The sequence below is a fragment of the Cariama cristata genome, unplaced genomic scaffold (genome assembly GCF_000690535.1).
Source record: "Cariama cristata isolate BGI_N322 unplaced genomic scaffold, ASM69053v1 scaffold19712, whole genome shotgun sequence".
Lineage (NCBI taxonomy): Eukaryota > Metazoa > Chordata > Aves > Cariamiformes > Cariamidae > Cariama > Cariama cristata.
In genome coordinates this window covers 19,005-35,616 of record NW_009605738.1, presented here as the reverse complement: position 1 = coordinate 35,616, position 16,612 = coordinate 19,005, and the positions used below count along the sequence as shown (strand labels likewise).

Here is a 16,612-nt window from a genome sequence, read left to right as displayed (position 1 = left end):
AAACAGTCTGTAAGACCTTTCCCTTTTTTCCTCCAGACTTGATTTTTGTCAGTATTTCATTGTACTCTAGTCTCAGGGTACGTGTGGTTTGTAGAATTAACTTTGCTTAATGCTGCTGTTCTGTGAAATAAGCCTGTAAACATGTAGGGAGGTGGAGGGGTGGTAGTGGACCAAAGTTTTATTTATACCACTCAAAAAGAACAAAGTAGGTAGAGCAGTGATGCCCTGCTATGCTTCCTTGTACACGATGCTGCCTTATTACTATGAATGGATAGTGGGTTCTGATGTAACAGCCATTTCTTCCATGCACGGTACTGTTCATTCCTCCAGAGCAAGGACCTCTGAGCCATAATGTCTGTTTAAATGTGTAGCCAGTCTGTTAGTCTCACTTAAGTGCCTTATATCCAGATATTTCTTAACGTTTTCTATGTTGTCATTTGGAACGTATTTTCTAGAGTAGTTGCGTGGTGATGCTTACATCAACTTAATGTGGATGCTTGCCTCAAACTAGACCAATACCTAGAGTAGGACGGTTATCCTTATCTGCTCTGAACGTCTTCCCTAGTTATAATTTACTGTGTCAGAGCAAGTCTTAGCAATTGAGTACTTAAGCATGACATGTAGATTGGCAGCCATGATTCCTCACAGAGCCCTTCTAAGACTTAAAGACAACCTTCTTTTGATTGTCCAGAGACAATGGAAGTGCTGTTCTGATGTGCAGGATTCCTGGAAATCTGAGATGGCTGCCTGAGAACACCGTGCTTTCAGGTGCAATAGAGGAGGTTTATGGTCTGAGCACTGGGGACAGACTAGGCTGCCCGAGCACGCTGGGCCTGGATCTCCTGCTAGAGATCCCCCTTGGGAGATAACGGAGACGGGCTTTGGGTACGGGCTTAAGGCAGAGCCCGCTGGCACAGATTTAACCTGTGGCACTCACAGTGGAGCAGATGGTGGTAATTTAGCGCTCTCCTCCATGTAGTGGGATGGGATAAGAAATTACTATGAATTAATTGACTCTGAATTCAGAAGTTACATAAAATTACCACTATTTCCCCTAAGGAGCAACTGTGATTTAGAATGAGATCATGAGAGAGCCTATTCGTCATCAAAAGACTGCAATACTACTGCATTTAAAGAATATTTTAAAGTAGTGCTCACAGAGGGCCTTCTTACCTCAAGTTCAATTAAAATTAAATATATTTTAGCATGTTAGAATACCAGTATTTTTATAAAGCCTAGACAATCATTCTGCCCTTTTTCCTTCAGTGTCAACATGCTACATTAGCCCTCTATGCTAGCATAAAAAGCTGAATTTGCTTTGGATTAATATCCTGCCTGCATTTTTTCCCCAAGCATCTGTAGTAGGGGTACAAGAATTTCAGAAGAGGAGAATGGCTGTTGGTATTTATACCATTTACAAGAAAAAAAATTGTGAGTAGATTCAGATAGATGCAAAGAACTTGCACATGGCAGAGTTAGGTTGGAATTTACTGTAAGACACAAAGTGAGGAAGACTGGACACCTGCAGGTAAGATGATCCAGTGTTAAGTGACAAAAACCCGGCAGTATTCTTGGTTTTTCAAGCTTAACTATTTCACTGTTAGGGTGTAAGAGAATACTAGCTTATTCTGTACTTTCAGCGTTCCTTTGAATTATCCTGTGAACAGTATTTTCAATACTTTTAAAATAGGTTCTTTTCCTATAGCCAGGAAGGTTCAAGTAGATGATCAAACTGTATCAGTCCTGTTTGGAGAGGATCAGGCTGGCACTGCAGCTGGCAGCCAACTTAAATCTTACTCTACTTAGTAGTGCTGGTAATTTTACTTACACACTTCAGGTGTCAGGTACTAGTTGTAACTTAGTACTTTTAGCATATGGAAACTAAAATTGTGAATAGCTACACTTCTGAGGTACCGACAGGTCAGGTACCTTTTCATCTGCTTTTAGAAGGGCTAGTCAGACTATCAATTCTGCATATTGGAAAATAAAGCTTAAGCCTTGAATTCAGGTACTTCCAGAGATGGTAATGCCTTGTCGGTTTGTTCAGAACATACATACAAAGCAGCTTGAGATGACTGTGAAGAGCCACGGGAGGCTTCTGCTGCTCCCTTTGAGAGCTGAGGATGTCAATAGAAGAAATACTTTTTCCAACTTCAGTCTTTAGCTGTGTGTTGAACAAGGGCAGCCTGCCAATGTTGGGTTGGTTTTGGTGGTTTTTGGGTTTTTTTGGTGGTTTTTTGTTTGTTTTTTTTTTTTTTGTTTTTTAACGTGGCCTAAACCTAGCTATCCAAATTGCAAATTAGGTACTGTTCAGCCACCTCTTAGTGCTGCACCTTCCAAACCTGGGATGAGATGAAGAGTCTCAGGGCAAGAGGCCCGAGTAATAAAGTAACAGAGTATGCAACAAATCAGAACAGGCTTCAATGAAAAAGGGTGAAATTCTGTTCTTCCACAGAGGAGTTCAGCTAGATAGAAAACTTGACGCTTCTTTTACGATTTTTCACCTCTAGCAATTGGAGCCTTGGAAGCAACAGTGTTAACTGCTTACAAAATCCAATCCTGAAAGTTGTTTTCTTAAGCTAGTACATTCACTTACCTCAACTAAGACTTAATGTGTCAAGTGAAATTTGAATTTTTTTAAATAAAGTTTTATCCCTCAACTGTGTATGGTCTAGTACATTATTTATTGGGGCATAAAGCTAAGCATCACTGCATTCTAACAAGAACATAAGAAACCGTATTCTGTAGCACTGTAGCCATCTTTAAGGGTTTCTCCCTTTTTATCTTGTCCCTCAGAAGTGCCAGACAACTTTTCAGGTTTCTCACTTGTGCATTTACCATTATTTCCAGCTGAAGTTCCAATGCTGACTAACATCTGTTGCAGAAATAATTTTCCTTATTTTTTAAAAATTAGTTACAGCATCTGTAAACTACCTTCCTCAATATTCCATCACAGCTAATGTGTCTCTGTTTTACTGTTGCATTAAAAGGTGCAGCTCTTATACAATGGTAGTTTTTGGCCACCATTACTTAGCAAGCAGCAGAGGTATTTAATACCCTTCAAATAAAGTCCATGTTGAACTAACACACAGCTTTACTTTATTCCCTTAGTTCTGCTTTACCTGCAGCCTGTTCCATTTCTTTAGTCTCTTTTAAAAGAAAAACAGCTTGTGACACCGGTAAGAAAGGTTGCTGACTTGGTAGCTTTCTCTCAATAAATGCACCATTCATATGAAGAACTTTCTTCACAATAAGATACCACATATTTCTCCTAAAGAGTGCATCTTCAGCCACAAATCAAGCAACTTAAGAATGGCAGATACCGGTCATGGAAGGCAGACTTACCTACTTCATTCACAGCTCTTGTTTTCTTGGTTGTGAAACCATGCAGTATCAGATTTATAACCAGGATCTGGTCCAACAGGAACACCTTCATTCAAGCACTGGTCAAAGATGGCACCAAACTGTTCTGTGAATTAAGAAATACTTAACTTTGAACAATATCGTCAAAATTGTCCTCATGGAATGGCTCCTGCATTCTCAAAGGTGAAATCAAATGGCTGGTTTGGGGTGGGTTGTTATGGTTTGGGGGTTTTGTTTTGTTGAAGTAATTGGAACAGTTCAAATTATTTGTAACTGCTTCACTCCAGGCAGTGAATCTTTACCTCACCCTCCCAAAAATTCAAGGATAACATTCAAGACACACTCAAAGCAATGTACACTTAAGGTTAACAACTTAAATGAATCTAACAGTTTTGAATATAGTATTTAATGCACTGAATTAAATATTCAAGTCATATGTTATGTTCCAACTTGGAGTTCACAGACTTGTTGTGTTCAGATGATCACCAAATACAAAACATCATTAAAATCTGCCATGAACATATTAAAGGCTAGATTAGAACCTTGCCAATTTTAGACATGAAAGCATACTGGACAACTGCAGTCTGAAGTCAAGTTTACAGAATCTTTCATATCCTGTATTTCAGCATCTGAATTATTTCTAACATGGAAAAAGGTTTTCAGTGTCTGCTATTCAACAGTCACCGTTCAGCCAAGCAATGCAATTCCTTACTCATTTTGTTCTGCAGTACCTGGAGTATCCATCCTCTACAGTCCAAGAGAAGCACTGTTTTAAACTGATACTCATTTGAACTTTGCTCCAAATCAACTAAGTATCTCGTAAAATCTGTTTGAAACATTAACCGCTTGCATGTAAAAAACGCACAAGTTGTATTTTTATAACTGACACAAGTGGTATGTTTCATTTTCTGTTATCTAAATTACAGTTCTTAACAGTAATACCCAACTCTACCCCCGAGAAAGGAGAAGGAAAGTTTTTATAATCCGGCTACAAACCTGGTAATTTATGGAGACACCTTAAATATAACAAAGAGCCCAGACACAAACTTAGCTACCTTTGCAACAATCCAGCAAAGGAAGAACACGTATCCAAATTTTAAAAGACATGCAGAAGAGAAAGTTTATACAAGGTGCTGCTTGTGGCCTTTCTGCATGCACACAAAATGACTGGACAACCATCACTGGCAGATTTTATATTACTGAACTTTATGTACAAAAGCCAATTTCAAATAAAACATTTAATGTAAAAACAAAGGTTCATTTAAACAACTGAAGTTGTTTTGTTTTTTGTTCGAGGTTTTGTTTTGTTTTTACATCTACTGTACCATTCAAATTCTTTTTGACCAGCTTACATGGTATCTTCAAAATCTATCAAAGGTACATATAGAAAAGGCATCTTTATAAATAGAAAACAAAGGGATTTTTTCAGCTTTTATTATAAATTGACATGACATACAAAGTTTACTGGACAGAAGTAATTTCATTACTATTTTTGGGGGGATCACCAACTTTTTGTGCAAACAATGCTAGCCTTCTTTTAAGCATTAAGAGCATAACTGCTTAAGAAATGACATAAGCAATAATTCTAGAACTACATCTCCCCTAAAATAATCTATTTTTTTACATATGTGCACAGCTTTAGCAAATTAAAGCCAGAGAGAAATGCTTGATGTACTATCCAGAGGCAAAATTAGAGTTTGCTAAAACTCAGAGAACTGGCAAATTCAAGAAGTTTGTAATGAAAGCTGCAGGTTCCCTCTTTCCTATTTTGTACACAAAATCAGTGACTAAGAACTTAATACTGGATGACAAATCACATCCACACCATTAGTTAAATAGTCTCACAGTTAAACACATCTTAAGGACCATCAAAATCAGTATTTACATTTTATAAATTTCTGAAGACACCATTAGAAAGCTTATATACCCCTTAAACAAATAGGGAACTGCATCTCATGGTGATGGAATGAAATAAAAAATTAAAAATACCTGTATTTACAGCAGCATTGTTCCTTTATAAATAAAGAATATGAAAAATGCAATATTTTAAGGATAATAAAAAATTGAGGTGATGTCACTCAACCACAGTGCTTGCTGGAATAAACCCTTCGGTGCTGATACTGTACCAGTAGTGAAACCACTTTCCATTGGAAAAAATCTGTAAACGTATGCATAAAATGTGTTAACAGCAGTGCAAAACTGCTCAAATATAGTTTAGTCAGCATCTTAGTATCTGTATTGAATACAATACATCACAGAATACTTACATAAGAAGTGCAACACATTTTCTGGTCCAATTTTACAGTGCATTTTTCCCTCAAGAGTGGCATCTCGAAAGCCAAAGCTAAACCTATGGCCTGGACTTGCAGTCTGTACTCAGGCAAAACAGCAGGCATAAACTTCTTTTGAAGTTAATTGACGTAATGCCTACCTACTGACTATAGACTCTCGGCTTTAGCATGGCACACTATGACGCAGAACCCCAGTAAAAAGGGTTTACATCAAATAGTTTGTGTAGCTGTGTAAATGTGTAATAAAAATATAAAGGAGCTAATGTTCAAGTTTAAAATGGTACACTGGGTGATCAATACATCAGAATTATCCACGAAAACCAAACTGCTGGTAACCTCAAAAAGCCAAGGTGGTACTTCACTGTGTCTGTAACGGGAAAAGCCAAGATCTTTCCAAACAGGCACAAGACAAAGGAAGTGCTAAGTTCGCCAACTTTGATAATTTTAGTGTAAAAAAAAAAAAAATAAAATTTGTAATTTATGATCAATTGATAAATGATTTCAAATACAAGGATCAAGGTTAAACTTTAAATAGTGAGATGGTAATTTTCACAAAAAGATAACTGGAGAATTTCTCAAAAAAAAAAAAAAAGCAGAAACTGTATCCCAATCCCCTTTCCCCAATGTTTCACAACTTCATGGTAGGAAAAACAGCCAGATACAGATGCAAAAATCTTAATATAAAAATGGTTTTACATATACTTAAATTATGTAAATTCCATAAAGTTCTTAAGACACTAATTACTAAAATTACAAAAAGATTTTCATATTGCTCTTCATGCTCAAACTCTTAGAATATTGTCATTACATCACCAAAACCGATATACATGTAGTACTTGCATAATTAAATGAATAGAAACCCTGTTAAAACAATATCCTTGTTGAAATCATTTATTTCCATCCAGCAGTGCCTGTTTGGAATTTCTGTATTTTTGTGTGTAATTCTTTATAGAGCTCATGCACCCTAGAATGTCACTTCAATGCTTGTCCGTTGAATGGCAATTGACTTCTGACTTCAGAGCTTTTGTTTCTTGCTCTGTTTTGTGACACCTGAGACGCTATCCATTTCCAAAATCCTCTCTCTCATGTTACTTTCACTATATCCATTTGTTGTCCCACTTTGTTCCTCGGAAGATTCCTCATCTGTTGGGGAAGCCGATTCTCCTTTCTCTAACTTCTGCTGCATCTCTCGGAGCCTGGCAACAGCTTTGTCTATTGACATTATGCTGATGAGGTTAAAGTCATGCATGCTGACCAGATGTAGCATAAAGTTTCGACACAAGTTCTTCTTAATTATTTTTTGTCCATAATTTTCAACAAACAGCATACAGGCATGATTCATTTGATTGTCAGCAATAAACCTGTCAAATTAGAAAGTCACCATTATGCAAGTAGAACACCTTCAAAAACAGAAAGATAGGCTACAACATGGTTTATCAATGTAACTGCATAGGCCATCTATTACATAGTCTCAACATCTGCAATGTTTTTTCTTTTCAAAGCCATAAGGCTACTAGATGCAAGAACATTTTTTGAAAGCTTAAACAGTCAAAAGCTTGTTACCAAATTATCCATTAATGATCCTTTCCTAAACAACTGAGCTAACTGAATTTTGAAGTACTTAGTGAACTGCAATGCAAAATGGTCAACCAAATCTATACCATAATTTATTTGTATCAAAATGAAGCATAGTAACATACCCGTGCTTCATAACATGAAGATTCCATAATTTCATCACTTCTTTCTCTCCTTCGTTAACATCAGAAAATTCTTCAATTTGCTGGAGAGATAAAGGATTGGGAGAAAGGACAGCAAAAGAAACAAACACACTCATCAGAACTGCATGTCTGCTGACAAGTAGTGAAAGCACACCTAAAATTCAACTTATGCCACCTATACATCACAGAAATAACTACTGCTGAAAATTCAGGCACTGCAGCCAAAAAGGTCTGAAAAAAGTCGTATCATGTAGAGACCAGTGATAATAAATTACTTCCATGTTATACACACATCCCACTGTATACTCCTGTGATACCAGCATCTCCTCTTTGAAAGAGAAAACCAGCCACAAAGAAAGAAAACTTGTTAGGACAAATATGGACTGAGTGAGCTTTGCAACTGAAAACATACTTGAAAATACAAACTTTTATTCCATGAATTTCTATCATTAGTGGCTCAGCATGACAAAATTTTATACCTTCTCTCAAAGTAAATGCATCATTTTCACAATATGTGCCCCATTTGTTTCCTACAACTGCAGACCACAATCATTTAAAATAATTTTGTATAAATGGAATAATTACAGTAATGGTTTTCTCCCGTAGCCATTCAGGGTCCTTTTCATCCTCACTGTCTACTTCCATTTCTTGTGGACGGAGAGGTAAACATGTGTCACTGTGGAAATATAGCCGATTGTGCCCGCTGCTGTATGTTCGCTGCTGTTCTACTTCACCATCTTCAGATTCAAGAAATTCTGACATGCTTGCTTTCGTACGCTTTGGCCTAGCAGAAGGAAAAAAAAAGTAACTGCTTTCAACCATCATATCAAACATGCAAATGCTAAGAACTGTAATTGATTAATATAAATTATTTTTTTAAGCTCTAGCTTGCAAAAATTTTGCTGGGAAGGCCAGGAATCACCAGCAGTGAAATAAACCCTGTTAAAAACCCAACACCCCGCTCCAACCCACACTCCACCTTTTGGGGAAGAAAAGTTTTAGGATAAGGCAGTTAAGAAGGGTTACATCATTATGAATAGACACTTCAACTGAAAAGATGTAGAAAAATCACAGGTGGAGTCATCATCCTTCAAAAACATTTTGTTTAGTCATAAACTGCTGCATAAACATTTAACACTGTTTATGTGCACCTACAGATTTACAAATCCCTAGGTTTCACAAATCCGGTCCCTATGCTATATTACACAAATACAGATAGACTGCGTTTTCCATCTCCCTACCTGCAAACAAGTATGTGTGTGATAGGAGTTCTTTTGACTGGTCCATTGCGACTGAAGGCAAATCCAGGTTGACGATGGATATCCTGGGGATTTCCTGCATAGGAACCATCATAACACTCATTGATGGACACGTCTATCCTAGCACCTTTTGGATGATACTGAAACAGATAATTGCAAATATACTTAGCAAACAGTAATGACAATACATCAGGAGGTTTAAGCAAGTAAGCTTTTCAATTCTGAATACCTTCAATATCACCCTATCAATAACCTGACATAGCTCTAGTTTCCTTTTACAACACCCAAATAATTTTTAACCTCTAGAAACAAATTATACTAAAGCTTCCTTGCTCTGTTCCATTTTACTGTTTTATATAAAACCACTCAGAATAGAACTAATTAAAAAAGTAAGGAAAATATCAGCAAAAGATTGCTAACAAGCACCCTACGAATTAGAACATTTCTGTATTTCCTAAAGCTTCAAGAAACTTCCAACCAAATGTGGCTTACATTGCTTTCTACAATACATAAAAAGAATATATTAACACAAAAGCAGCAGCTATAGTAGAATTCATCCTCCAGTGATTAGCATTATTTAAAATACACTGAAGAAAATAAATATAATCAAACCCACAAATTTTTCTTTCCCATGTAACAGGCAAACATTCACAAAACACTCAAAGAAAGCTGCATTTAACCTGTAGATACAGTCCTACAACCTAACAGGCTAGCAACAGAATCACTGCATTTGTATTATCTGTGACAGACTGTACAGTGTTTCATAGTGCTAAACTACAAAAAGATTACTTACAACATAATTAAAGATAAATCTGCTGTGGCAAAGTTTAAGATGTTTAAGTAAACTATATAGTTTCCGACAGTTCAGTGTGCACCACGGGCAATGCAAGTCATCTCGGGCTTCAGTCTGCTGTCTTGTGTTGTTGTTATAAAGGAACTGATGCAAACAAAGGAATAGGTAGTATTAGCATCAAATGCATTTCATTCATTAACTTCCCAACCCTCAAAACAAAGTTGGACATAATGTCAGGAGACCGCTACAGTAACAGTTAAGTTCTTCAGAACACTCCATCAGCTCAGTGTACTGAAACACTGGTATTTCAAGAATTTTTTCCCCATAGAGAGACCACCTGTCCCCCTCCAGATGTCTAACAAGAGATGTCCTTTGTATTTTGGAACGTCAGACATGCCCCCAGGAAGATCAGTTTTCTAAAATACTTCCTGCAGGAAGAAATATGTGGAATGGCTCTTAATATATGAATCTGAGACCCCCTTAAGGCATCCACTAAAAAGGCAAATGGAAATTTCCACCCAGCTCGGAAGAGAACATTTTAATTCCATGCAATATTTAGATTCGAGTTGTTCCCTCTAATGCTTGTTTTCAATACCTGGTAAAATATTCGCAATTTTTGTCGAGGTTCATTTAAAACATCTCTCTCCTTTCTTGTTTGAAGGTCTGTTGGCAAAGATTCTTTCACAGCTGAAAAAAACCCACGTATAGACATACATTTCTTTGGTGAAGAGGAAAAAAAAGACATTGTTTCTTACTCAAGTATGGAAGTCCTGAGAAGGGCACACTGCTGCTGAAGGAAATGGGCTACTCTAGTGTACTTTGACATAAGCAGCTCATATCAGCAACAAGGAAGTCCTGATGCTCAGCTTCCTTCACAAATCTACAGACAAATACACCACTTTTAAACACCAGATGTATCTCCAGTTTTGGAGAATCCTTCAGAGACCTTAAAAATGGTCAGGTAAAAACCAACATTTTTCTTACTCCATTTAAGCTAACAGAGAATTCTAAAAGCAGGTGTGGCTGGGAAATACAAAAGAAACACTGCTTTCAGATGGCTGCCTTGCAAATACATTGCTTAAATTCAATTTCAGAAGATTCCCAAGCCACACAACTGACAACAGCATGAGATGCAAGTGACATGCAAAATATTTAACTGAAACTTTAACTCTTAGCTCCTATTCCTCAAATACTTACTCTTTACACATGTAATGGCACTGCTTAGTTGCCTCTGAGCCTCTTCCATCCATTTTAATTGCAGTAAGATTATTTGACTTCATATAATTAATAAGAAACCTCACGTATCTAAGTAGGTTTATAAATCTACCCTCAGGAGAAACCAAATAATGACACCTACTAGCTTCTGAATGGTGAAAAAGATGGCAAAACAAGTGTCAGTTCTACTGACGTAAGGAGATCTTCTAGAACATGCACTTATTTCATATTTAATATTTTGGAGAACAGGCAAATTTAGTCCTCTTTCTGTACAAAAAAGAGAGGAGGCCTGACCCTTCAAGCCTACACCACATCAGAGAAATTAGAATTGCATAGCTCAGTTACTTTCAGTATTTTGTAGCTACAACAAAGCTTAATCTGCCACATTTAGAAGAGACTTTGATGTCTTTATTCCACTGGTCTGCCTTGGGAAACATGCCAAAGTAAAACGACAACACCAAATTCATATATCCTTGGGAAAGATACACTGGATCTTTTTCTTTTACTACCAGAACCTGATAGAAGTTTCCTACTATTTTCACTCTCCTCTTTTCTTGGTATTCAGAGACTGAAAACAGCACAACCGTCACAAATACCCCACAACACTGTGCATTGCACTACAATATATTCCCGTATTAAGAGTCGGCTGTACTATTTTGGAAGGTGGCTCTTGCTTTAACTTTCCCAATTTACTGGAATACTTAGCTTCTCTGATGCAAGAAAAAATGGGTTCCATCAGTACATTAGCAATGCAGCCTTGCCATGTCCCTGTTGCCTCCATATTTATTATGTAGTGAACTAGTACACACTCTAGAGTTAGTCAACGTACTGCCATTTCTTTGGCAAGTCTGAGCATAAAACCTGCCTAACAAATTACAATATAGGTCTCCAAGAAACTCTAAAATACAAGGAGGTTTGGTATGAGGAAGTAGAGAGAAAGCAGAACAACTTTTATAGTGAAAGTTCAAGTACTCCCATGCTTCTGTTGCTTTTCTTCTATTGGAAATTACTTCATGTTTGTGTGTTAAGTGTGTCAACCTGACTTAAGAAACCCAAGTCTCTGCAATCCCTAGCTCAGGTAACATACTCAATTCAGAAGACAGGAATCAATCTTATTTTAAGTATTCTTGTGCTCTTTCCAAAGACAAAGATGTCTGTAAGTTGGCTGAGGATGTTAGGGAACATTCTCAACAGTGGCTTCTGCACAGGTAGGGGTGAAATTCTTCTTGCTCTAACTTTTGTATTACTAAACACTAAAGCTCTAAAAGCAGTGAAAAGAATTACCACTCTTAGAAAGTCTCACCAGACGTGAGCTATTGTTGACCCATCAAAAGTTTCCCAGCATATACTGCAATACAACTGCACAAAAAGCATGTTTGGAAAAGCAATTTTTTCTTTTTTCCATAACAATCATTCCCTTGCTATCACTACTACAGCTCTAAAACCTCATAGTTAATATATCCAACACAAAATCAGACTGAAATACCATTTTGCACAAATTCTGTGATATACTACCATAGACAAACCCCAAAACTTCAAGCAAGACCAACTCTTCACAAATAGTGCCTGACTACATGCCACGAGACAGGTTAAGCCTGGAGACAGAACCACTGCACTCCAGATAATTAATTCTGTAATAGGGACCTAGAAGTTTCTTTAATCACACAGTCCCAGTCTGTTTACAAGCTTACTGATTACTCTGAAGTGAGCAGGGTGCCAGTCAAGAGTCTAGGTATGTTCCTAGGTGTTTAAACAACAGGAGCAGCCTGTTGTCTTCTGCACAATTTAAGTTTTCCACCTGTCCTTGGGCTTTACCTGCCAACACAACATTCCAAGCCAAAGTTACAAACAACTGTGAGCAAGACAAAAGAAAGACAGTATCTAGGCCAGCCCCACTGCCACTTAGGAATCAAATGGGAGTTTCAGATTAAATATGACTCCAAGATAGGAAACTGCTATAAAAAAAAAAGGTGCCTTTTCTATCTAGTGTCAAAAAGTATTTTAGCAGTAGCTTTTTTGAGCTAAGCTCTGGGACAGCAAGGAAGAAATATAGTTTTAGAAACATACTAACAAAATTGTAGTTCAGCAACTGAACTAAATTAATGGCAAATTTGTATTTAAAAATATAAAAACTACATTAAGCTTAATTTCTTGATACAGTTATCATCAAATAGCACACTACCTGCTGTACAGCTACATCACTTAGTGAAGTTTTCAGTTAACTGGACTGCAGTATACAAGCAGTTACCCCTGCCCCAGCAGCTACCCCAGAACTTTGCAAGAACATCAAAACAAGTCTTGAAGGAGATAAAAAAACACATGGTTGATTTTCATACCTAAATGCCTATCTTAATACTACAATCTCCTGCAGAATATCTCACAGCAAGTATGTGCCTGTCAATATTTTTACACCATGCATGAATTTTTTTTTAAAAAAAGTATGCTATCACACATTCCTTGAAAATTAATAAGGGTCAAACCTTCTAAGTCCATTGAAATTTTCAAGGTAAGTCCCAGTACTGATACTGAGCAAAATATTCCCAGAAGACTTTCCATAAAGAAAGTGATCCGGAACACATACGTGGTTTTTTAACATATACCTACAGAAACAAAGGACATTTTACGAGTTTTTCTAAAACAGTGCTTAAATCACCTATGTAAATTTAGCATAAATATAATTTGCTATTCAGCAGCTTTACAAGGCAAGCTTTTTAGTACCACCAACAGCAGAATGAGCAGGTTCTAGACCTTTTAATAGCTCTTGAACTTGTGTTTAAATACATAATGGGATATATTAAGGTAACAAAAACTGTAATTCTAGATTTGCAGTGAATATTAGCAGACTGCATTGATGTTTTTGACATGATGTAATCTCCAAAGTAGTGGATCAGATTACAATGGTAATTACATTAAATTTTCAATGACACTGTTACTCCACAGAAGTGCCACTACTACATTAAATATGAACCAAGCAAAGAAGTAAAATGAAAATCATTGTATACTACTAAAAAGTGTTTCCATGAAGCAAGGTTAAGTGATGCAATTTTAAATAGTCTATCCACTACTGCTTTCAATGTGATATACATTTAAAGTGATAATAAAACAGTTCAGAGTTTTACAAAGTTTGACAGTATGTAAACTCTTCTGAAAGAACGTACAGGAACTTGCAGAAGTAAACAAAACCAGTTACATTTCAGATCACTGAAAAATTATGAACTTCAAAAGCATTTAGTTTTAAATTACAATGCTCTAAACATTAGTTAATGACTAGTGAGAAACTAGTTCAATAATACATACAGATTAATTTACATACAACAAATACAGACTTACCTCACATTGTAGTAATAGTCTGCAGACTTGCTATGTTTTTCTCTTACCTACACAGAATTATTTTCTGACAGTACTAACTGTAAGCCTGCACGCTATCTAGACAGCCTCAGACTGTCCAAAAGGAATAAAGGCAGAAAAAAACCTTTAGGCCCAAACAGAAGTCTTTGTTAACTTGTGTGAATATGCAGAAAATGCAGCTAAATAATAAATATATATAGATATATTGTGCTTCCACCATGGCACCATGTCTAGACATCAAACTATGTATCAAGATTAGCGCCAGTTCATAAGCGTACTGAAAGAACCTGAGTTACCTTTACACCACAAACATGCAATGCAATGTATTTTAGACAGTTTCTGTGACATTTCACAGTAGCAGCTACATTTTCCAAGAGCTAAATGTATCATCTGATAGACAAATTTTAAAGCTATTTGCACTACAAAGCATAAAAGAGGAACTTATTAGTACTATAAATCCAAATTCTTATAAAACAGTAATTAAAATGAGTAGAGCAGAACAGACAATCCCAGAAGTCCTATTCACAGGTTTCCCCCGATTTATTTCACATCAGGATTCATAAGCATTGTATACAATCACTTCAATATTGTCATGACCTCAAAGTCCCCACTATTTTTAGCTTTTAAACTTACCTTAAAAAAAATGTAGAAAATACAGATTACAACAAAGCCCATTCATTTTTGCTTTTTCATGTTTAAGATTACCTAAAGCAGTTGCACCAGTGAGTCAGAAACCCTGAAGAACAGAAGTGCCAAGTAGATGATTATTCAGCAGCAAAACCAATGTTTGCTTACCTATAGTCTGAGTAGGTTTAACAGAATTGGGCTTGTTTTCTTGAGGGAGGCTTTCAGAATTTCGTGTTGCAAGAGGCTTAGCTATAGGAGCTGTAGACTTATCATTTGTGTCTCCTGTCCAACGAAGAGTAAACTGAAGTGTAGGTCCCTGAGAAAATGTTTCAAATGGAGGCAATCTCTGATGGTGGGGAAATAAAAAATAAAACAGCAGAATTAGTGTCTTCCCATGTACAAAAACAATCATAAGAAAGTATTCACAGAATGGGGACAGATGTAATTTTTTAATCACCTGAAGTCCTTGTGTTTTCAACATAAGTATACGCATTCGAATATGCTAAAAAAAAGCTGAAAAAGATGACTATGAAATTTCCTGCATATTACTAGCAACCACTTCATGCACATACTGTTAAACACCAAAGAGTAAACAGCATGGACTCTGACTAGAGAAAAAAAACAGCACTTAGCCACCAGCCTGCTGCAAATATACCTCTTTTTCTACTCACACCTACTCCTAATTCTGAAGTCCAGTATCGTATACTAATACACAAGCTTTAAAAAACGTACCACTGTCTGCTGTAGAAATGCTATTGTAATATTCTCCTGTGGATACATTCTTATTTTCCACTCACTTATCAAGTTAATATTAATAAAGAAATAGAATAGATCTGAGTCAAGTCACAAATATTATCAAGTATCATACCCTAAATTTACCAACGAGATGACAGAATTTCATCTTAAAAGACCTTTATTATATTTAGGCCTCATTAGTTTACAGAAATGCTATTGCAAAAACAGAAACCCGATGACAACGTGCTTATCAGATCTGGGTTAAAAAACACCTTGGACATGACTCTTTCCTTTTCTCTTTGGGGTAGCACTTCCAGCACAAAAACCCACTCCCGCATTCTCCAGCACAAAAACCCACTCTTGCATTCTCCCAACAACAGAAAGCAAACACATCCCTGTTTCAATTCAACAAAGTTACAGCAATTTATATTTATCTTTTTAAGACATTCACATGTGGAGGATCTTCTCCTATGATCTTCCTAAAAGCTCTTTCTAGCTTTTTCAATTTCTTGAATATAGTTTAACAGAATCAGAAGCAGTATTCCAGCTAAAGGCTGAACAGAATAATAGAGCTTTTAAGTATATTTTTACTATATACTTTGGATCATCTCTGGTTTTTTTCATAATTATATAATCATGTTGATACACAACTACTTTGCAACCACCTAGAATTTTCATATTCTTCTCCTCAAGTCACTTACAACTGATACTCTCCCAGGACACAGGAGCATGTGACTATAAGTGCACACAGTCACCTTCATTCACTGTATCACCGAGTGTTGATTCACCTCCTCCTACACCAACACACCCGCTTCCTTTCATCACTAAATTTCATCAGCATTCTCTTAAGGTATATGTGTAAGATCACATCTATGAAAGCTCTGGGTTCCTCTTTCTTTTCCCAAAATACTCTGCTTTTCCAGTTCATTCCTTTTGATTTATCCAACTTGAATTTATTACAGTAACAAACATTGAATTTGCCTGATTTTAAGACAAAAGTTCAGAAGTAATTGAAAGAGATAGCTGCCATACCTACAGATAGCTGTTAACCTACAGTTAATATCTCCTTGTATTAATGATCTAGTGTAGCCAAAGCTTTCCTAAACCAAGAGCTAAATTAAAACTTACGTCCATACAGCCTGAAAGAGAAGGATTATTTCCTGTTCCATTTAATGCATTTTCAGAGGAACAGCCACTGACTGCACTTCCAATTGTGTTCCGCCTTAATCCAGACCATTTTAAGTGAAGACAGGCCTTTCAGCC

At 36.6% G+C, this 16,612-nt stretch overlaps 1 protein-coding gene across 1 annotated transcript in view; it reads right to left on the bottom strand.

Annotated features, from left to right (window-relative positions):
- Positions 1-4,554: 4,554 nt before the first annotated feature.
- The window catches only part of SUZ12 (SUZ12 polycomb repressive complex 2 subunit), a 28,404-nt gene continuing 16,346 nt past the window's right edge, over positions 4,555-16,612 (bottom strand). The window contains exons 9-15 of the mRNA XM_009696106.1: positions 14,783-14,960; positions 10,020-10,111; positions 9,425-9,568; positions 8,614-8,771; positions 7,958-8,156; positions 7,355-7,434; positions 4,555-7,015 (exon numbers count right to left, since the gene is read on the bottom strand). Of these exons, the coding sequence (XP_009694408.1) occupies positions 6,670-7,015; positions 7,355-7,434; positions 7,958-8,156; positions 8,614-8,771; positions 9,425-9,568; positions 10,020-10,111; positions 14,783-14,960 (1,197 nt within the window). The 3' untranslated portion in view covers positions 4,555-6,669. The remainder of the gene's footprint in view (positions 7,016-7,354; positions 7,435-7,957; positions 8,157-8,613; positions 8,772-9,424; positions 9,569-10,019; positions 10,112-14,782; positions 14,961-16,612) is intronic.